This window comes from Protomyctophum parallelum, assembly GCF_964188405.1.
Source record: "Protomyctophum parallelum genome assembly, chromosome: 9".
Taxonomy (NCBI): Eukaryota; Metazoa; Chordata; class Actinopteri; order Myctophiformes; family Myctophidae; genus Protomyctophum; species Protomyctophum parallelum.
The window spans coordinates 33,392,818-33,416,779 of record NC_139706.1 but is presented as its reverse complement, the minus strand read 5'-3'; the positions used below and the strand labels follow the sequence as shown (position 1 = coordinate 33,416,779).

The following is a 23,962-nucleotide window of genomic DNA, read 5'->3' as shown; positions in this document are numbered from 1 at the left end:
TTCATACGAGAGTCATGAAGACACTTCATCCTGTTTTTTGCGCTCGCTGCATTTACAAGATTTCCGTATATATAAAACATTCAGATTTCAAATATAAAGTACTCACAATTTGTCCCACGGGTGTTAGTTAGTTGCAGCTCCAGCGATTAGAATTTCTGCATCCCGCGTTGTTTAATAAAAAGCATTTTTATCCGAGGTGTTATTTTGCCATTGGCTTTCAACTACGCGCCCCTATCGGTCGGGAGGAGGGTGGCACTCGGTGTGTTCGATATAGGTACGCTGACCGCCCTGCCAATACAGACTAATAGGCGAGTGCGCTCCCGGTGTGCAACTGTGGATTTCCCAAACGAACCCCGTTTGAAAAGTAGCGGGGGAGCTCGGACAAAAATGCTTTTTATTAAACAACGCGGGACGCAGCAATTCTAATCGCTGGCGCTGCTACTAACTAACACCCGTGGGACACTTTGTGAGTACTTTATATTTTAAATCTGAATGTTTATATATACGGAAATCGTGTAAATGCAGCGAGCGCAAAAAACAGGGCAAAGTTTCTGCAGTAGAGCAGGTGCGTTCATTTTAAGTGGAAGCTGGGACGTTTCTGCGTCTTCTACACTCCGTTCAGGATTACAGGAAGTAAAGCAGAAGGCTCTAGTGCGGCTGGTCACAAACTGTTAGGCTAGGGAGACAGACAACCACTAAACACATACCACCATGATGTTCCTGCTGTGTCACAACAACCATAAGAAAGACACTGCTGGATTATAATGCGCACACGGCCCAGATGATGCGATCAGTAACACACTTGATTTGACAACGATAAATTGAGAATGTCGCCACGGAGAGATCGGCAACGTCGCTAGCAGTTTTGGAAGCTAGGAGGAGGAACAAGGTAAACAAACGTCACCTCGATGCATTATGTTGGCAGTAGTAGACACAAATACTGCTAGTTATTTACAGCACATTGTAAGTATTATTGTTGTTCCCTGGGTGCTAGCCATGTTTCACATGACGCTCGTACTTCGTCATGGCAGAACTATACCCTGTTTTTGGCACCTTGCTATATTTACAAGTGCATTAGCCCTGAAACATGACTGTCATGATGATTACGAGCGTCATAAATTAATGTGAACCATGGCTAAGTGTGCATAAACGTTCAGATTTCAAATATAAAATGCTCACCCCCGGGGCCACTAGTCTTAGAATTTTGTACGGGCAGTTATTATAAGCACCCGGGGCCGTGCATTCCGTATTCTTCAATAAAAAGCATTTTTGTCCGATCGGTGGCCATTTCTCAAAAAGTTATAATCTATCACTGAGTGCAATACACATCCCAACCGAACCGCGTAGTTGAAAGCCGGGCGAAAAATACAGAGAGAAACTGGCCAGCGGTCGGAGAATACGGCATGCACGGGTGCTATATAATTATACATGCCCATGCAAAATTCTAACATCTGTGGCCCCGGAGGGAGCACTTTATATTTTAAATCTGAACGTTTATGTACACGTTAGCTTTTGTAAATGTAGCAGGGTGAAGTATAGCGTCATGACTTGCATATAATTTATTAACAGTTTACAAAAAAAAGCACAAGAGTACAGTTAATACATTTACAATGCAAAAAGATTGAAACCACTATGGCTTGTTTTCATTAGGCAGATTTATGATAATATTTTGTTTTTTATTATCGTGAGAACGATTGCTTCCATTATGGCATTGCAACTTTTCAGGAATAGAAAGCCTGCAGTTTCTATTAGCTTGAATTCCTCATGGTTGATGTCACTGGTGGACGGTGAAGTGGTCCTTAAAGGGCCCCTTCCCAATACTTCCTTCACAGAGGTCAGGATTTCTGTTACCCATGATAAGAAGACACTGAATATTGCCCCCCCCCCCTTTAAAACATACACAGTATTGTTACTGTTTTTACACTGTCCAGGAGATTGGCTATCTTCACTGAAGACATTTGTTGTCGAGAGAAAAAGGAAGGGGGGCAGATCCCTTTACTGTTTGTCTCAAAGTGTCTCCTATTGACCCGTTCATCAAAGTATTTGGCTTTGGAATGCGATAAAAACAAAATAAACCTCCACAAATTCAAACCTTCATGGGGTGTGAAATTAATAAAAAATAAGTATTTTTTTGGGGTGAACTCAACACTGTTTAAGTTGGGGTCACAAATGTTAGCCATCACTTTCACGGCTTCATTTCATGAAGGATGCAGCTGGCATCTGGTAAGTCGGATCCGAGTCTCCTCCTAAATATTTGACGGGCAATCGATCTGTTCTTCTTTTCATTGGGATTACTTCTCAGTTGTTGCTGTTCCTGGTCTCCCAGCAGCAGCAGAAGAGCATGCTGGACATTGGCAAGTGGCCAGTGTTTGCTTTGCTCCTCCCAGAGGAGCTGCGACTGATCCGCCAGGCGTGTGTGTTTGGCAGCGCTGCAAACGAAGCCCTCTATGTCACTGTTAATGATGAGGTAAGGCCCATGAGTGACTGATATTGAGACGGGTTGTTACACACCAGGGGTATGGAACAAACGGTCAGTCAGTACTTTATCATCACCATGTACTCTCATAGTGAATCACACTCACTATGATTCACATCCTTTTCTGGATCAGTGGCCACTTGAAAATCTAAAAAAGTGTTAATTTATAGCTATATTAATACATCTTACTGTTTTGCCAATTATTTGGGAGCCCACTTGCAAAATCCTTACGGCCCACAAACTGTATTGTACTTTCCACTTATGAATGAATAGAAAAGTCATGGCAACGGGCATCTCACTCTATGGTATTCTGCCCCTCCAACACAACACACAAACACAGGTATAAGCAGATCAAATGAGGTTATATTTAGTCACAGTCAGAGGCCTAATACCCGAGTGAGCCTTGTTTGCGTCCCACAGGAAGCTGTAGTAGGAGTGTCCTTTATACTACCCTGCTTCCTTTACAACATTGTGTGGGTCAGGAAAACAATCCATTCTGGTCAGTGGAGTAGAGTGGTCTGTTTTATCCAGCTCGCTTTGGCTGTAGTGCTACATGAGAACTGTGATGATGAAAACAATGTGTGTAGCAGTAGTAGTATATGTAATTGCAAAGTTTTCCTATTGTCATACTGTAGCTAGCTATGCATCCATCCAGCACCTGCCACATATAAAAAAACAAATGTGTTATCCCACAGCCAGTGATTTGCAGGCCTTTCATATTTTAATGTGTGCGTGAGTTCTTAAATAACGGGACAGGAAATAGCCAAGATGTTACAACTGACAAAACAGGTGGGGAGTCAAGTAATAAAGTGTGCCACTTGGGATACTAGTATTTACATTATGAAGAGAGGATATGATTTTTGAGCGATGGAAATAAGTGGATTAGCACAACACCTCGATGCCCAATCCAATTCAATGAATTGAATATAATAGGGGGAATAGCCAATAATGCACTTTTGCACAAAATAACACCTGGACCTCTTTGGTGGGGACAACTACAAATAAAGGTAAGAAAGCCTTCTATCATCTCCTTTAACCAGAGCTGCATGCTCTCTCTTGCTCTGTGTTTCCGAATATGAACAAGCGTACATTCTGCTGTCTAGGTAATTGCTCTGATGGAGAAGTCAAGTTGAGCCAGCAGTATCCTGGGTTTGGCTCAAGTGGGCTTGACTAATCTTGTTTTTACAATAAATCCTCAACAGCCATAATCTACTGTGGCGGTCTGGAGTCCTGTCTTCTGCTAAATCATCCAGTAGAGCCTGCTACATATTAGTATTTATTCTGCACATTCCTCATCTTTCCTACAGCCCCCAGGAGTTAATACCATGTAAGCCATACAGGCTTACAGATCTGTCTGCCTCCTCCTGGATAATAAAAAGTAGCTTCTCAAAACACAACTCGGAGTGGCTTTTGGACTGTAGTTGAGAGACTGTCGCCCATCACTGCTTGCTTGTGTGTGTGTGTGTGTGTGTGTGTGTGTGTTTTCCCAGTATGATTTAGCCCCGGAAGGAACATGTTATTCCAACCACTTCCTATCCCCTCCATCAAGCTCCCAGGTTGACCAGGGGGAGTCAGTATAGAGACCAGGATTACTGCATGTTTTTGTGAGGGTACCTACCCTAGGGGACACGGGAGAACATGCAAACTCCACACAGAAAGTCCCTTTCACCAACCCCACCTAGGGTATGGGCGCTGATGACATAGAGATGAGAACACGCCCCCAGCATCCCCGGCAGGAATCTAACCCGGGACCTTCTATTTCTAGCAGTGAGGCGACATCGCTACAGACTGCGCCACCATATATATGTGAAGTTTGAAACGGATGTAATACATTATATTAGTGGTACTATTGATTGATTGATTTTATTTTTTATTCTCAGGTTTTTGCTCTGGGTACCAACTGCAGTGGATGCCTGGGACTTGGGGACCTTCAGAGCACCATCGAGCCGCGAAGGATTGATGTGCTGTGTGGGAAAAAGATTTTGACGCTTAGCTACGGAACAGGACCCCATGTGGTTATCGCTACAGCAGGTGAAATAAATTGATAGTGTGCTGTTGTACTGAAGGCAAGACAGTGTCTTGTTTTTCTTAGTTTTTTGCAGTTGTATAATGCGATTAGTGTTAAGCTACTCTGCATCTTGTAAAGTAGTTTCTATAGTCTTTTTCCCTGCTTTGTTTTATTTTGTTTATCCACTCTTTAAGAAGGCTGGAAATTAATTAGAACATGACCCCATTTGCTCCAGTGGAACCCAATGCAGGTTCACAGTACACAGCTCCTTGTGTTGGTCCACTGAGCCCATGAGCATACCTTTGCTCAAGGGGTATAAAACAGTAGTGGAGATGAGACCAGCGATTCCAACCAATGACATTTTAGTCTAGTTTGCAATCCACTTCCTTGTGATTGCGACCAAGCAGTTATCATAAACCACCACTCTTGGTGGTTCAAATTGTTCAAGGTTAGCTACAATATAAAACCATTGATGGTTATTATCCATGTGTCCTGATTGGCTGAGAGGGCACGCAACACGAAACGTTTTTAACATGGATCTAAATGTATTAAAATACATGATGGCTGACTTTGTAAATGTGGCTGATCATTTGTATTTAACTAACATTAAACAAAAAAAAAGTTCTGTAACTTGCGACTGGGCGCCTGATCACATGCTTGCTTGTTGCTCAGATGTTGGCTCAGATACTGAGATCTACAAGCTCACATCGCTTCGTGCCGCGTTGTGAGCTTGTAGATCGGCTATTTTCACTACTACTTAATCATTTGTTTTCTAATTCACAGAATGTCTTAGATTTTTCTTTTTCTTCATGAAATTACTGAAAAATATCATTGAATCAACATTGAAGGAGATATTGCTCTTTGTCCCCTTACAGATGGAGAGGTGTACGCTTGGGGCCACAATGGTTACAGCCAACTGGGCAATGGGACCACCAACCATGGCATGACCCCGGCCCTGGTCTCCACAAACCTCCTCAGCAAGAGAGTGACGGAGGTGGCCTGCGGCTCCCATCACACTATTGCACTAACAGCAGACGGAGAGGTGACCGCTGTCCTGTCACACCGCAACTAATGGAAGAATGAACTGCAGACTGTACATTGTACAGTCTGCTGTTCGAATGAGTGTTTGTTTTTAATCTATTAAAGGGACTACACGGCCCAAAGATATCATATAGGATACATACTGTACATCACGTGGTCTCAGTGAAAACAGTCTGATAACACTGCTCTGCCGCTCCGTCTCATCTCACACGCCACTCGCTACTTGTTAGCAATGTTAGGCTAGCAGTTGGGCTTTTGTCGTCTGGTTATAATGAAATGGTGTAGATTAGGGGCACGGTGGCACAGTTGGTAGTGCTGTCGCCTCACAGCTAGAAGGTCCTGGGTTCGATTCCCGCTCGGGACGCTGTGGGTGCTGGCGGCGTGTTTCCTCCTCCGCGTCATCAGTGCCCATACCCGAGGCGGGGTTGGCGAAAGGGCCTTTCTGTGTGGAGTTTGCATGTTCTCCCCATGTCCCCTACGGTAGGTACCCTCACAAAAAACATGCAGTAATCCTGGTCTCTAAACTGCCTCCCCCTGGCCAGCCTGATGGAGGGGAAAGGAACTGGTTGGAATAACGTGTTCCTTCCACGCGCTACGTCCAACCAGGGAAACTCCCACCTGTCAGGTGTAAAGGAGCAACTTGGACACTCAGGCATGAAGTTAGCATGAGTTCAAGTCCGTTGCTCTCCCCATGTCCCCCATATATGGGGACTAGGTTGGTGGAGGGTGTGTAGAGCCCAGGATCACATTAGATAATTGACACGGGTGAAAAATGGGTTACAAAATCGTGGGATAAAGATTATTTAAAAAAAGAAAGAATGGTGTAACCTTTGAAGAGCCACTTCACCGACTTTGTCCTTGCTTGTCATGAAAATCCGCTTTAAAAGCTTGTCGTAGTGTTGAAAAGTATTCCAAAGTGGCGATCACAACACCAGAGCGGAGGAGGAACTGCAATGTCTGCACCGCCGACATTGTAATGCATTGGGCCTCAATTTCCCATAACGTGTTATGTGTTCTTTCGTTTGTGTGCGCATGTTCCAGGTGTTTGCATGGGGCTACAACAACTCAGGCCAGGTGGGTTCAGGGTCCACCGCCAACCAGCCCACGCCACGCCGGGTCAGCAGCTGTCTGCAGAACAAGGTGGTGGTGAACATAGCGTGCGGCCAACTCTGCTCCATGGCCGTGCTGGACAATGGAGAGGTAACCCCGCTTCTTTACAATACCAATTTACTATTTAGGCATTTAGCATAGATTCCCCTTCCGTAGCAACAACTTAAATTAAGACCTGAGACCGATTTCTACAAATGTCTTCCGTTTTCTGAAAACGGTTGCTATATCAGTGGTGCTCAAACCTTTTCATGTCAAGGACCCCCAAAATTCTTGTATTTTGTCCGGGCAGCCGGTCACCTACGTAGGCTCAATGTAGGCTGACAGCGTGTCGCGGGTCCGATCCTGACGGCCTTTGCTGCGTGTCTCTCCCTTTCCTGTCAAACTACTATACTATCAATAAAGGCATGAACGTTTGTGAAGATAGCCGACATGTTGCATTATGACGCTTTGTGAGTTTGTACGCTGTAAAGTATTAATGAAAATCGGTTATTTTAATTATCGGTTAAATTGATTGCACCTGACCTTGCATGTGCTGCATTTGACTTGCAGGCCTACGGATGGGGCTACAACTGTAACGGGCAGCTAGGCCTGGGGAACAATGGCAATCAGCAGACCCCCTGCAGGATCGCTGCCCTCCAGGGCGTCAACGTTGTCCAAGTGAGTGCCACACGATGTTGATTCTGTCGACCAAAACTATGACGAATGATTTTCACTGATGATTTTTACCTTTTTTCACTGACAAACTAATAAAAACTAAGCTATAATGACTAATACTATGACTAATATATTGACAATTTCATCAACAAGCGTACCGGAAACCAATGGAAGCCTTCCGGAAAGTCTCAAAAACATGGAACTTATTTCATCGAAATTGTGAATTCGTCCATGAATTCCACAACAATTGTTTATTAGTAATAACTGTTTATTCATATTCCATTTGTATTGTTCACTATACAGATTGCTTGTGGCTATGCCCACACACTGGCCCTTACAGATGAGGGGCTTGTTTACACGTGGGGTGCCAACTCCTACGGGCAGCTGGGGACCGGCAACAAGAGTAACCAGGCTCTTCCCACTCAGATCAACACAGACAAGGAGAGGTTAGTTATATGGACCTTACGTGTGTCTGAGGAAATATACAGTATGACTGACTTACAGTATTCACCAACATGGGGATTGGGAAGAAAAGCGTGATGGTGCATTAAGAATTCAGTTTGAGGTACGCGTAAACGGGCATTTGTTGTTTGGTGTGGGAGCCCAGGCATTAAATGCCAAGTTGCCAACAAACCAAATTTTGGTTGATAGATCTGCTATTTTCAGCATGAAACCTAGCATAAAATTACTTGTTTTTTGTTCTACTGGATCTCTTCTCCACTAGTCCCTCTCTAACATTTTAGTCTAGTATTTGTTGATAAAATTGTCAATATATTTAGTTTTTGTCATCATAGCTTAGTTTGTATTTCGTTTTCCTTAGTGAAAAAAAGGTAGTCGATGAAATGTTGTGGTTTTAGTCGACGAACTCAACACGGCGACCATTTTATTATTTGTCCCAGGATGGTGGAGGTAGCTGCGTGTCACACCAGCCACACATCTGCTGCTAAGACCCAGAGTGGACAGGTTCTGATGTGGGGTCAGTGCCGAGGCCAGGCCGTGGCCAGCCCGCATCTCACCCACTTCAGCAGCACGGACGACGTGTTCGCCTGCTTCGCCACGCCGGCCGTCACCTGGCACCTCCTCACCGTGGGTAAGAGTGGCACAGTGTCCAGTACAGCATCCTTTTATAAGGCTGTCACACCATTACAAATTTTAAGTTGACGATTAATTGTCACACAAATGATTTCCATTGGCGATTAAATTGAGGTTTTGGCATTGAACATTTGAATATATAAATACAAATATACCGGTCATTTGTTTGGTTTTACAAATTGCTCAGGGCAGATATTACAAATAAATTAAATATACAAAGGAATTACTGCATTTAATAATTCAAAAATGTTATTTTTCAACATGAAAATGACTATGCAAAATAATCACGCTTATCTCAAATAATTGCGATTAGATGATTTATGTCATAAATGTGACAGGCCTAATCCTTTGCGGATGATTCTCATCAGTGGTTCTCAAAGTTCTGGATTTCAAGGACCCCCACAACTCTCAGAGTTACAGACATAACCACTGGATTCACATATTTAAAGCAAAAATGACACCGTTGAGTTAAATGGTAGGCTTCTGGAATGGGTATTATATAACGGTTATACAATAATAATTTATTATAACCTGCTCATGGGAAATCACTGAATCAGATAATTGTTTCCACTCAAAACATTGTGTTTCTAAATGGTATAATGGTTTCCAACAAAACCTCAGAGGATTCCACTAATTACTTTCTCCCTCTCTGCTTGAAGATGTGCTAATTAGTGTAATAACCTGATAGTGTTTTACATTTGACGCTTCCTTCTCTGTGTGGCAGATGGAGATGACTATCTGACCGTGGCTCAGTCTCTGAAGAGGGAATTCGACAGCCCAGAGATTTCAGACTTGAAGTTCCTGGTTGATGGGAAATGCATCCATGTTCACAAAGCCCTGCTCAAAATCAGGTACACAAACCATGATACTGAGGTAGCCAATTAAGTTGCAGCTACTTTTCTCTCCCAATTTTAGTTGTTGTGTCCCAACCATCCCGCACATTTCTGTCTTACAACAAAGGTCCTTGATCTGCAATTGTTGATAAATCCGGGAAGAAATTGCAACTCTTTGAATATACAGTATATTTGCTTCTGGAGGTCTCTGGCACAAGATATATTTGCGATGAGGGGGTCTGCAGCCAAATGCAATAATGCATATAATGTTGGGGGTCCTTGACATGAAAAGGTTTTAGCACGCTGCACCACTAATATAGCAACATAGGTTTTTCAGAAAACGTAGTATTTAGAAGACATATAGAATCTGCCTGAGGTCTTAACGGGTTAAGGGCCCCCGCTTTGGGTGTTATGGCCGCCCTACCCTTTCCTGTTGATGTCACGAGGATGCGTTGACAGGGCTATAGTTTCCCCTTTTTTCTTTTTATAACACACATGGCCCGCTGCTAGGAGGAAGGAGTCTCACCGTCTGCAGACACCGGCTCTCAGTCCACTCTGTCCAAACAAATACACACAATCATGATCTTCTTGATCCTCTTTGATCTGGTCAGAGAGTTAATCATGGAGAATGACAATCATTCTTCTTGCAGCTTCAAGCAGCGTATTGGAGGAAAACAGCGGCACACACCGGGTGACATTTAAACCCATTTAGACCTGAGGCTGATTCTGGAAATGGGTCGTCGGTTTTCTGAAAATGATGTACAAGTATGTTTCTGTCAGTGGAAACATACATAAATGTGTCAAGGACACCAGCCCCGGCCCAGGCCGTAGCGTAACGGTCTGGGCACCGGACTGGTGATCCAGTCGCGGTGTGCCGCGGGTTCGACTCCCGGACCCGACACGGCCTTTACCGCATGTCATCCCCCCATCTCTCTCCCGTTTCCTGTCAGCCTACTGTCTGTCCCTTAAAAAATCAATAAAAGGCGTAAGCCGCAAAAAAATATCTTAAAAAAAAAAAAAAAAGGACACCAGCCCCTCATCTGAACCCCAGAAGCAAAGAATTTAGTTAAACATGTTTGTTTTAAAAGGTGTATATTCAACGATTTGCATCCCACCCTCAAAAAAATCTACAAGCTAGAGTGATAAAATGACAGATGCTTTTTGACCATCCATACATGCCTGTTCATGTGCTACTGATGAACTGTATCTTGGAACTATTCTGTTGGGTGATGAACACCAGTGTATATCAATTATAAGAAAAAACTCCACTAATTGATAAATGCCCCTGAGTTGTCTAGAGTTTGCAGATGTTTTTTCATGAAAGTTTCAACTTTCCAGAGTTCACAGAGAACCGTGTGATAAATTAAATGAGAGTCAACACCTTAATTCTTTCAGCGCCATTGCCGTAGATGTAGGTCAATTGAAGCCTATGTTTTTATACTACGCTTACCGCCATTGCCGTTGATTAATGGCAATTGCGTAGTACATTCGATCGATCAAGCCATAATGCTACTTACGTTAGCATCTGGTAGCTAGTTGTTGTTGTCACAAGACTCCGGAGCCCATCTTAGATCATCGGCACCATAAGAATCCATTCTATCCGTTTCTTTCAATCGCCTGTATCTCCTATTCCTTGTCCCAGATGGCATTTTTGTGTGGCTTTTCAAAATAAGAGCTCAACTGGGAGAAATGCTGGCGTGAATTAGATCCTAATTTTTCAATAAATGCTAAGTGTTAATAAGATGTCGGAGGAGAATGATCGTGCTCGTTCAAGATGCATAGACGGTAGAGAGAGATGCACGATATTGAAATTATGACCGATCTCCGATTATTTACAGGGTCCTATCAACCGATACGATATATTACATTATTATATTTATATTGAACTGATTATGATATATATATTTTTTGCTGGTAGAAAGCCGATAAGCCCCCCTCCCCACTAACAGCTGACACTCTTAAAGAAACAGGCAGACTGGCTGCTCTGCGAGTACAAAGCCAATGACTGTCACATATTATTGCGTCATCAATATCGGAGAAAATAATCTGGATTATTTTGAGATTCATTGGTTCAATATCGATATGGCATTTTTATGGTCGATTTCGATACGCTACCGATTATATCGTGCATTTCTAATAGAGGGACATATTTGAACGCAATGTGTCGAATTTTGAAGCAGATCGGTCCAATGGAGGAGCCAGTAAATGTAACTTACAAATGCATGTGATGTCATGTTTATGTATCAATATCAGCATGACCTCTTCAGAGTCTCCCTTGATGTGTTTCAGGTGTGAGCATTTCCGTGCACTGCTGAATGAGAGCGATGAGGAATCGATTGAGATCCACCAGTTCTCATACCTGGTGTACAGAGCCTTCCTAGAATACTTGTACACTGACAGCATCAACCTGCCACCAGAGGACGCTATAGGTAACCTCAGCCTGTGTGATCACTGATGTGATCACGGCGCATCTTTTCCGGGACTTACAGACCCAATACACACATGCTCATGCTTCCGCGTGGCTTTGCAAGGGATCTCAGGAATTATTTGCCCTCCCTTGAGCACATACGCTCCAAGGGTGAAAGGGGCTATATAGGACCTATATATGTCTGTGTGTGATCCCTGGTCTAGAGGGGCGGTGGATCCTATAGTGTCGCAGTCCCTCCCCCTCGAGAGACCCAGAAAATAAATCTCTGTTCATTTTCCTCATAGACTTTTTAGATTTTTCTTTAGGTCAGGGGTCATGGGTTAAATGCATACAGTATTAGCAATTTATTTTGCATGAAACTATCTGTGAATAAGTGTCTCCAACACAGTTTTATACAATATATTGTGGAGGTCCCTGTATCATCTCTCTGGTAGGGGTCCTTGGGCTGAAATCGTTGAAGACTCCTGTAATATGCTGTATGTAGACCAAATCTCAATGTTCCACAGTTTGCATTAGGCCAAGGACCCCCATTTGCTACAATTTGTTTGACATCTCTGGGTCCCCAATCTACACAAACGTCCTGTGTTAATTTAACTCTGAGGGTGTGCCGTACAAATGGAAACAAATGGCCAATGCATTATCTATGTATACCTGTGAGCTCCGTTACCTGAGGACGCTATAATTTAGCACGGCCACCAGAGGACGCTATAGGCAAGCTCAGCCAGGTACAGGCAAACTGTTTCTACTTTTTCTCAGGCATACTTTACTCTCATTTAACATTAGACAGTTTTATGTGGTTTCCACCCGACAGAAATGTAAGGTATTTATACTTTAGTATTTCCAATATTTTTACCTCTACTCCATTACATCTCAGGCAAAAACAAAATATTCATGAGTTCAAGTCCGTTGCTCTCCCCAGGTTGGCGGAGGGTGTGTAGAGCCCAGGATCACATTAGATAATTGACACGGGTGAAAATAAGTTACAAAATCATGGGATAAAAAAAAAAGAAAAGCGAGTACTTTATCCACCACTGGCTGTGTGTGCACTCACTGCAGGGCTGCTGGACCTGGCCACGTACTACAGAGAGAACCGGCTGAAGAGGCTGTGTCAGGAGACCATCAAGAGAGGCATCTCTGAGGAGAACGCCATCACGCTGCTCTGTGCCGCTGTCAAGTACGAGGCGCGGGTGAGTCACTCTGCTGCTCCCTTCCTGCACACCACACCGCAGTCAACAACAACACGGATGGAAGCGCTTTTGTCACTGTGATACGATCATCATACGATGGAACTTAATTGCTCCCTGGGGGGGGGGGGGGGTTGTGTGTGTGTGTTCCATAGGGAAGATATGGCAGTTGACCAATCAGCACAAGCTGATGCTCAGTCCTTTAATGACTCTACCAAGCCCAGGGAAAATGAAGGCTGGGTATCTGATAAATATATCTGTGCCATTGAAAATGTATGCTCAATAATCCCTCTAATAGCGTGAAATCAGACATGGGCACATGATCCAAACTGGTTTTAACTCTATTTATGTTCAAGCTACAGTAATTAAGTTCTCACTTAACTTCATACTTGACATTTAACCACTTGAACCCCAGCATCCCTATTCTGGAGGAGCAATTGCCAAAAAATAGCCGATCTACAAACTTGCAACATATCACAACGTGACGCATTGTGAGTTTGTAGATCAGCTGTTTTGGCGAGGAAGTTTGGTGGTCCGTCTTACTAAGTATAGACTGTTTAAGTGGTTAAACTGAAGGGATATTGATAGATTATAAATCTACCCCTGGACACTTGCGTCATGGCACCCTAGCGTGACACAGCACCCACTTTGAGAAGCCTTGGCATAATGGCTAGCTGCTCAAGAACTTTACGGGCACATCCAAAACATTATCAATACATTTGGCTGGACTTTTCTTCTTACTGAGAGCACGCACTACACATACTGAGCACAAGTGCTCGTTTTCAGCAACGCCCTGCACATACTGTAGAGACCCACAGACACACATTGTTTACACCCATCACATATAGTTTCCTGAATTTAGATTGTCTAACTTGAAATGTGCAACTTTAAATTATTATATTAGCTTATCATTGACAATGGATGATGTGTGTATTCTCTGTATACGTTTATGCCAAGATGTCTTCTGATGTCTACTCTAAATTGAGAAGCTTATATATTCTTTGAGTTTGCATAAAATAAATTAAAATGATGATCTGGCGATACTACATTTGCTCACCAGTTTGCAAAATGATTGTCTACATAAAGATGTGATCCCACTCCTAGACTATGCACCAAAATAATGCTCAATCAAAATGTGGTTTGTAACCATCGGAGCAAATGGAGAAGAGTTTTTGTGAGGTGCTTGAAAAGAGCCTGGACTACATTTACTACCTCTAGTAGCGACCGTAGTGGACACTTTTTCTTGCACTTGTCTCTAGGCTGCCTCTAAGCCAATGGGAGACTTAACCATAAAACCCATAGTCTGAAGGCATAAATTCCATACTCTGAACATCGCAACGCGAAGCTGTGAGCTGAGGCAGAGGCTGCGGCACACAAACTGATTATACTGTAGAATGTACAGTATAGTGTGTAGATGTTCATAAAAGAAAGCTTTCTGTCATTCGAGTCATTCTTTAAATGCAGGTAGTCTTTTTAAAGAAACAACGGAGGATCATTGAAAAGAAAAGGCGCTATTTGAGGAACACATTGCCTTGAACAGGCAACAGAGTGGAGGACAATTCCCAGACAGCATCATGAGCCTGTGACCTGGAGTCCTTGTATGAGTGCACACCCACTCCATTTCAAATGAGCCTGTGACCTAGAGTCCTGGTAGGAGTTCACCCCCACTTTCGGAAATCAATTCAAAGCTAGGTACAGCTACATACTGTTTTTCCACCAGCCGAAGGCTTGGGGAGAGAGTATGTTTAGCACTCCGTCCGTCCTTGTGTGTGTCTGTCCGTCTGTCTGTGGACAGCTAATCTCTGGCACCGTTGGCTTGATCGCAGCCATACTCTGCACACACACTCCCTGAATGCCACAGCTGAACCTCTGCCCCAAGGTTTTCACATTGGCCTCTTATAGCGACACCAGGAGGCCGCTTTGTGCAAAACACTTTTTTGGACAGTACACCTTAGGGCATTAAGCAACTAGTCGACTAATTTACTAGTCGACCTTGTTGGTACTAGTTGATTTTGTAGGCCTCAAGATCAGGTAGATTATAGTTATCGTCACCAATGTACACAGCTAGTGGCCAGTTTCGGCACACACAACCCTGTTGTCTTTAAGTGCACTAGCTGTTTCTATGGGCCAATGCTACTCTGTTGTTGTACTCCGCAGCATTGACCAGTCCAGCCCTCTTCATTTTTAGGACCTGGAGGATTTCTGCTTCAAGTTCTGTGTCAACCACCTTACGGCGGTCACCCAGACGCAGGCTTTCGCAGACATGGACCACGAGCTGCTTAAGAACTTCATCAGTAAAGCTAGCCGCTACGGCGCCTTCAGAAACTGACTAGCAGTGGCACTGGTGAGATCAGACATGGGACAGGATGGAAACAAAACCGAGCCAACATCCAAAGACTAAAACATCCAGCGTATTGGCTTTTGGTGATCTGAAAAAACAGTAAAAGCGAGAAAAACAGGGGAGCCGGTTTTCCCGGTGCGGGAGGCCGTGGCTGTGTTCAGGGTCTTTGAGGCCGGAACCCCCAAGGGAGTGCAGCCACGGCCCGAAACCCGGCGCTCCTCGCACCGTTTTTCTCACTTTCACTGGTTTCTCACTTTTACTGTAACATATATACCGTACTTGGTAGCTCACCAGTGTCACTCACTGAAAATAACACGGCTACAAGCCAAGTTAGTTGTTACCTAGTGTGGATAGATTGATGCTTGTGAGAGCGACAGTCAGCCATGACTCCATGACTGTAAACGAAGACAAACAAAGCGTTAAATATGAGAGGAAGCAGAGAAGACTACGGTATGACTGGCCTTCATCTCAGTGTGTTTATCAAAATTATTATTTTTATAATGTCAACAACATGCTGCGATGCGTTGTGAGCTTGTAGATCGGCTATTGTCAGTGCACAGCATCGGCATGCGACTAAGTATAACTCACCCTTCTGTTCTAGTCGTCATGAATGAATCAGTCAGATGTCACTAAATACCATTTGAGCTTTATGCATCGGAGGGCAGAGGGGGGTTCAAAGAGGCATGGCCCATTCCACATTACAAAACAGCAACCATATTCACATTTGATAAGCTGCAGGGTTCTCACGAATCCCACGGTCTCAAGAAAATCCTGGAAAAGTTAATGGAATTTTTAAATGGGGCCTAGAACATTTTTGGGAAGATGGACATAAATTATCTATGACATTTTGGAAAAGCTTTTTGAATTGGACATGAATGTCTCATTATTAGATCCAATAATGTAAGTAAATTAGAAATAAATCTCAAGGTTGATCTTGCATTATCAGATGAATTAAAGTAGTTGTTTTGACTCGTACATGCAGAACCTTGGCTAATAAGTTATGAAAAATCATGGAAAACTTGGTGTTTCTTTATAGTGGTAACTATGCAAGCACTAAATATAAAACTTGGAATGTCATTGGTATGTCACTGGAGTTGCCAAGCAAGAAATGCTTATGTGGCAGACCATAATCCCTCAAAGGCCAAAACTCTGCTTTTGATTTAAAATAATAGTTGTTTTTGTCATTGGATCTGGAAACTTACAACCTTGTTTATGTGAATCATCTCTCACGCATACATATTTACACATGATGACAAAACTCGGTTAAAATCGGACCATAATCCCTCAAAGGCCAAAAACCAGATTTTGACATAAAATATTGTCTTTCAGTTTTTTAACTGATTAGTTTCCAGAAAGCGATTTTGTTAACCCATTAAGACCTGAGGCCAATGCAACATATCGTCTCTGTCAGGTGGAAACCTAATGTGTCCAAACGGTTACTTTTCAACATTCACAAGTAGCAGATCTATCTAAGTTTCAAACTTGTGGATCTGCTCTTTTGATGCTTTTGTGTGACGCTGTAGTATGACCAAGTAGGGTGTTAATTTGGAGGGAAAAAAACTAAGTTAGAATATTGAGAATGAAGATAAGAGGTTTCTGCCCCAAATCAACAAAATGCCTGCTAAGTCCTAAGAGTTTTCTGAAAAACGTATGTTGCTATATATATTTTGTAAATAAAAAATAAAAATAAAAGATGCTGCCACGGTTTTAATGGGTTAAAGCTTGAATAGTCTCACGAATATTGGGATGTCGGAACTTCTCTGAACACGTTTAGTTGCCCTGGGCCCGTACAGTACATGTAGTATTGTCATGTTAACAGTATAGATTGTCTAACTCGACTATTTACAGGTATAAACATACAGTAAAGCACTGTGTGGTCTAATCGTTTTACATACAGTGAATAAATCCTGCACATTCTATATTACCCTGGCTTCTACCACCACAAAATCCAATACATCTATAAAATACAGACTTTGAAAATAAGAGCAATAATGATGACCTTCACGACTTAAACCCTATAGACATACTGGTTGAATGGAGTCACCCAGGGCTCTACTGGGACCGCTAGTATTAACCTCTACACCAAATCACTTCAGGGAAAATACTAGCCAATCTACAAATTTACGTCTCTCATTGTGACTCATAGTAATCTTGTAGATCACCTATTTTTGCAGATTGTTCACGCTAGGGTTGATTGGTTAAGTTGTTTAAAAACATACTGTCAGAATATGCTTTTCTTTTGTTAAGTGCTAAAATTAATGTTTGAGATTGTTTTTGCCATGCAATGAGGGTGAATGGAACCACCACTCCTTGGTCACAGAGCACAGAAGCCACACATGGATGGATACTAGATGGACTACAATAGTTGGACTTCAGAGTTTCTATAAATCACTTTAAAGATGTTGAACAATCAATGTTAAAGTTATCAACCACTAACCATTTGCATCCCAATTTTGGGCATAGGTGATGATTAAAAAAATCAAATTAATAAATTATACTTGGCAGATGTACAAGCTCAGAACGCCTCTTGATCGGCTATTTTGAAAATGGTGTGTATCCTTTGTGTGATTACGTCTATTGGAGAGAAATATTGTATGTCTCTATCAACTGCCCTATCTTTTGAATGCAAAACGGGTACATTATATATTTGTACTGTGTACTGTATATTGTACTGTAATGCATACAGGAGCTGGACGTACATTATACAGTGTACTGTAATATGAACAGGAGCTAGAGGAAGAGCCTTTATTCACACATGAATGAAGAAGTAGCATTTTTGTGATCAAATGATACTAGCTGGTTCATTACTATAGGGATATGCTTCATAATATCATTGCATTTTTCTTTTTCTTTTTTTTTTTTTTACTTAAAAGTTATTATGGTCTTATCTGACCAATGTGATTGTACTTTTTTTTTGTCTAGTATTTAGCCACTTATTTTGTGTAACTATTTGCTTTTGCCATCCTTACCACCGTTTTCGATTAATGTTCACACACTTTTGTTTTCTTAGCAGCAGGCTGGAAATTAGACTTCCCACACTAAACAGACTGCCACTGTCAATTCACTGTCACATTTACATCCTGTAGAGTGTAGAAAGATGACAGGCACACAGGAAATTGCATCCCATACCCACTGTCCTCTCATAAAAGTTTGTGATGAGTTATATTTTATATTGACTTACCTAGTTTTTGGTCAGTTGCCTCGCTACTTTTTGACTTTGCAATGCTCCCTGTATTCCCGCCTAAATATTCCTTTCCATGCACGCACAGTAGCTGTATGTGGTATTGTGATTCACACTTTGCTCTTAACATGGACAAAATGTCCTATTATCCTGGGAGGCCGTTTGGTGTATTTTACACCTCAATTTTAACCACACAAACCCTAGAGTCCCTATTCTGGGAATGTCAATAATGGAACACGCCACATTGTGAAGAGGGTGAAGAGATTGTAGATGGTGGGAAAAAAAGTACAGACTTAAGTGGTTAATTCCAGTTATGTGTAATATGCTCTGAGTGACACAGGCTACCAACGTTCATAATCGACCCTCTGCTGTATGTGCAGGTGGAAATGCCATATGTTGACACATGCATACTGTCTTCATGTATTACCTGTCTGTGATGTTTCACTGTCAAATGCAACCAATGTGCTTGGAGAGTTCTGTATGTTTACAAAGAGGTTCACCTGTGGTTTCACGCCCTTTGTTTACAGGATAGCATGGTAGGGTCATCACTATGTTCCTAGTGCCCTGTGTTCCCCTAGCGTTGGGGATTAGACTGCCAGGGGTCCAGCGACCCTTACAGCTCTCAGAGTTAAATGAACACTGACGATGTTAATTTAACTGAGAGTTACAGACCCACAAGCGTCCATTTGGGGTCCCCGGTCCCCACATTGAGAAGCAGTGGGTTTAGGGTTTAGGGCTGGGGTCAACAGAGGGCGGAGGGAACATGGATAAGTCTGTGGTTGTTTTGTATCACTGTATTACTCTCCCTGCTATCACCTTGTACTGAGTCCACATGACTGCATGTCTGTTGTAATTGCCAACTTGTTGAATGCTGTCGTGTCCCAACTGGGCAGTTTAGAAATTATTCCACATAAGCTTCGCTCTCGCTTAATCAAATGATATATACCGGTATATATATATACACTTACACACACTGTATATAAAATATGCTTTTACTTAAACATGCCAATTAAAACATTTTGAATATTTTGGTAAATATTAAGTTGTCTTGTATTCTCATTGAAAATGCTATAGCCTATGCTATGTACATTAGCCTCACGTAGTGCATTTGACAGACTGAAGGCAAGTCTACCAAATGATTAGAAGGAGTTGAACATTTAGGCAATAACTGCATTTTGCAAAGAGCTTTTGTTGTTGTAAGATTCATTGACAAACAGACCCTCAGGCCACAGCTAAAGCACCATCTCCCATCAACTGAATGCCTACAAAGTTAGTAAGTTACATGTAAATGTAATATTTTGCTCTTGACAACAAAACATTGAAGCTGGGGGACGACCGTTCTGAGCCACAGAGAGGCAGTGTTTCCCACTGTAAAGAGGATGAGACATACTGTAATTGGCTGCATAGCTCTGACTTACAGGTGGTAGCTTGCAGTGTGTGCATGTTGCCATGTTTTTACATTGGCAATGCTCCAATTAAATTGCTCAAGAGCTTCCTGATTAGTACATTTTGCAATAGGCTTCCTGCACAAACAAGTTATTACAATAGGCTTCCAGTAGCCTGCTCAAACAAGTTATTACAGACACAGTTTTACTGGATTTGATGTTCCCTAAATGTGTCAAGAAACATTTCATATCGCTGCTGTCCGGTAGAAACCTCATATCTCCACATTTCCGCTTACTATGCACCCCCCCAACACACACACTCACTATGCCGCTGCCCCCCCAACACACACACACACACACTATGCCGCCGCCCGCCCCCCAACACACACACACGCACTAATACACTATGCCGCCCGCCCCCAACACACACACACACACACTATGCTGCCACCCGCCCCCCAACACACACACACACACGCACACAAAAACCATTGATCTGATGTGGTTACAGTAAGTGACGACTTGCATGGATTTTTGAACATAAGATATTTGCACTTACAGAATATTTAGAGAAAACATGGGACACACGTGGCACAAAAGTTATGAAAATAGCAGATCTACAAGCTCAAAGCTTGTAGTGCAGCTATTTTCACTACTTTAAAAATGATGTGGACAAGGTTTCCACCCGACACCGATGATATGAATGTTTAGACATTTACTCGCTGGAGTTGGTACTATTCCCTAAAAATGTACCAAGAAATATTTCGCAAGGCAACGTGCCTTTGTTTCTTCATAATGAAAGCCAAATTGGTTTCCTGCCATTCCACTTAATGTGTGCACTGTGCAGACCTAGCCCAAGATTTATACTTGGATTCGTCAGAATCTGAAAAAAAACTCTACAATCTTGGGCTAGTGCAGACCCAGAACTTTGCTGTTCAGTGCTGGGTCTACATATTGTATATTGCAGACAGTGCTTCTTATCTGAATCATGGGGAGAACCCTTTATCAACCATGAAGTCAGGATGCAAATATATTTCTCTAGGCCTATCTGTTTCTGAGCCCACACTCTGTGGTACCTATTCCGTGCCCACAGGTTTAGCAACGTGTTCTGTTGAGTACATTTACTCATCTACAGTATGTACTTACGTACTGTAAGTACAGTTTTGAGGTACATTGACTTAACTTGAGTATTTCCATGTTGAGTATTTGTGTGTACCAAATTTGAGATGATTTGATTGGTTGAGCACGGAATGTAATGTATGACGATACGAGTGCCCTCACTTCAAACGTGTGTTTTTTACTACCTGTGAGTGGGGAGTGTTGGCTGATGAATGAATATCAACATCCTAATACATCCTAATACACCTAAATTCCTGCTGTCAAAATATGACCCCCCAGTCAAAAAACACTTTGTTTGAAATAGACACTCATGCTTTCCAAGGTGTGATTTGGGGTCCTAAGGATGAATACAAAATTAATATCAACATCTTAAAACCAAAATGTTGAATTGTGGGTTTGAGCTCAGGGGGGTAACTACCTGGCAGTGGGGAGAATTGGCTGGGAGGAGGAGTAGGACTAAGGCCCTATACGTCCTCTCTGGAAATACTTTGTACTTTTATATTGTTTTATTGCTGCTTTTACCCAAGTAAAAAAATATGTGATTACTTCTTCCACCACTGTGTGTTGATATCTCTGTAATGGCTTCTGTTGGCAGTAAGTGGGTTGTGGATCATGATAAGGCTCAGTGCCAGTCCCAGAGCCAAACACTTTGTTTTGGTACACTGTGATGCATGCCAGATCTGCAGCATAGACTAGAGGATAATCCTAGTTCTTGCTACTCCCTAATGCTTACTCCCCAAAACAAATGACTTGACGACCTGTGTGGGCTGTGCAAAAAGATAATTCCCTCTGATTTATCTTCTTTTTCTTTGATCAGAGGGCAGTGCATGGTCGTTTTCAAACATTTTCATGTCAAGGACACCCTGATTGATATGCATTTAGTCGCACACCCCCTTCTGGATAAATACATTGTGCCGAGGAGGCGAGGACCCCCATTGGAGAGTATTTGTTTTGTTTACAATTATTCACAATGTGTGCCAACTTTTCAAGTTTTGTATATATTTATTTGAAAATAGCAAATCTACAAGCTCTCAATCTCAACCCATCGCGGTAGATAGAAGAGCGAGCAACGGCATACACAGAAAGGTTTTGTTTGATAAAGGAAAGGATGACCAAGGCTTAATGAAAGGAAGGACGGATGCCCAAACCAACTTTGGAACAAAATGCCACTTGCACATTTATTGCCACTTTATTAGTGCCGAGCTAGAAGGTGAAAAAGGTGATCATTTTATTTGTCAAACTTGTACTGTCATTGAGGGATATTGGCCTTATTGTTGCATTGCATTAGGGATATTGCTATGGTTTTTCTAATAATATGGTTATTGTGTAGATAGTTTTGTGATGTAGGCCCATAGGTCTTATGGGAACATATTGTGCCATTTGAGTTTGTTTGGGGTGGTGCAAGATATAGCCCATTATTATTATTATTATTATTATTAGTAGTAGTAGTAGTATTGTAGCTGGACATGGCAATTGGCTTTAGAAAAATTGAATTCTTCAGGTATTTTACAAGAAGAATTGGAACTCAGCATTTTGTCTCTGGCTCAAATGTTGAATAAATAATGGTCATTGATATGAAAAGGGTTGAACTCTAGTTGACGCAAAATGCAAATGATGACATTTGGTCCTTATGCTCCCAAGAGTTAAATTATTGTTAAACATCTCCATTACCGGTAATTACTTATTATAAGTCTACACAATGACAGACTGTAGAGTTATTTTGTTCAACTCTCTACTATGGTACCAACATCAATACAGGATGGACAACAACTAAATATTCTAGGTTTTGGGTCTGAGAGGCTATATCATCATGGTGGTCTGTGGCTCAAATGCCGAATAAATACAGTAATGGGCCTTGATATGAAAAAGGTTGAACTCTAGTTGAAGCAGACGAGTTCTGTCAAAATTGAGCGGTACAGTTTATTGTTACTTGGTCAACGGTTTTCCACAGAGGGAAGTAGACATGGTCACAGTTAACTGACAGCGGTGAACCGCAGGGAGATGCCAGAGTATATTGGAACAATGCCACACAGCCTTACATGACACACAAGTCGTTTTTTGCTTACACAAGCACAGACAGAAAGGTGGTTCATCACCCAATTTTCTTAACTACTGTACAAACCCATTTATAACCGGGAAAGCATCTGTGTCATTTTAGATTTTAGCATGAAACGTTAACCATTAATAGTGCATCTTTTTGGATAAAGCTGACAGTTTGATAGAAGAGGACTGTCTGTGCTTATCTTTTTTTTATATTCGTCCGCTGTCTTTATTTGGATTGTTTGATTTTACAAGCAGTTTCTGTTCTCACCAAGGTTAGTTATTTTTAGATAGACTTTTATGGATCCTGCTGCTGGGAAGATTCAATTGTCACGGCATTACAGCAGTTATGAATCACAGATTAGATGCAGAACAAAGAGTGAAAGGGCCTTTCTGTGTGGAGTTTGCATGTTCTCCCCGTGTCCCCTAGGGTAGGTACCCTCACAAAAAACATGCAGTAAAAGATGCTTTTTATTAAACAATGCGGGATGCAGCAATGCTATATATATATATATATGCTGTATATTTGAAATCTAAATGTTTATATACACGTTTGCAATGTAAATGTAGCGATCGCGTAAAACTGGCTTCAGTTGCGTCATGACTGTCATGATAATCATGACAGGCATGTTTCACGGCTACTATTTTCAAAATCTTTTTATTCAAGTTTTTGTTACAAACCCAGGGGCAAGTATTAAACAGACATAAGAAAATAAAAAATAAAACTCAATCCCCTATCCCACCCACCCACAATCCCAAGGATAGTCGGAAAAACAGTCAAAACTAGAAAAAGTGCCCTTCTGGGCACAGGTCTCCACCAGGTTATCCACAGATCCGTGCAGTTAGAGGTAAAAACACTTTTCGGCCAGTTATAGCGCCACCTTGAGGCTGAGTTGAAATTGTTCATGTGGCATTTCGTCCTCGGCCTAGTGGGAATGTGGGTGCACAATTTCACGGAAATCACGCGATGTGTTCATGATTTGCAGCATTTTGTTTGAAACTGAGCACTCCTGTGAACTTTGGAATCCAATCTTAACCAATCAGGATGGAGTGTGAGAAATATGAAAGAC

At 42.1% G+C, this 23,962-nt stretch overlaps 1 protein-coding gene across 3 annotated transcripts; it reads left to right on the top strand.

Moving 5' to 3' along the window:
- The first annotated feature begins 634 nt into the window (after positions 1–634).
- On the top strand, positions 635–19,310 carry rcbtb2 (regulator of chromosome condensation (RCC1) and BTB (POZ) domain containing protein 2). 3 transcript variants are annotated; one of them, XM_083773770.1, is made up of 12 exons: positions 635–889; positions 2,327–2,467; positions 4,357–4,507; positions 5,360–5,526; positions 6,567–6,725; positions 7,185–7,292; positions 7,593–7,735; positions 8,189–8,379; positions 9,106–9,232; positions 11,504–11,643; positions 12,699–12,829; positions 15,015–19,310. In XM_083773770.1, the coding sequence occupies exons 2-12, from the start codon at positions 2,342–2,344 to the stop codon at positions 15,153–15,155; spliced, it is 1,584 nt and encodes a 527-aa protein (XP_083629896.1). In that variant the 5' UTR covers positions 635–889; positions 2,327–2,341; the 3' UTR covers positions 15,156–19,310. The 3 variants fall into 3 exon arrangements, with proteins under 3 accessions (XP_083629896.1, XP_083629895.1, XP_083629897.1); XM_083773769.1 differs by having other exon boundaries at positions 2,303–2,467; XM_083773771.1 differs by having other exon boundaries at positions 2,303–2,467; positions 14,984–15,100.
- Positions 19,311–23,962: the final 4,652 nt, after the last annotated feature.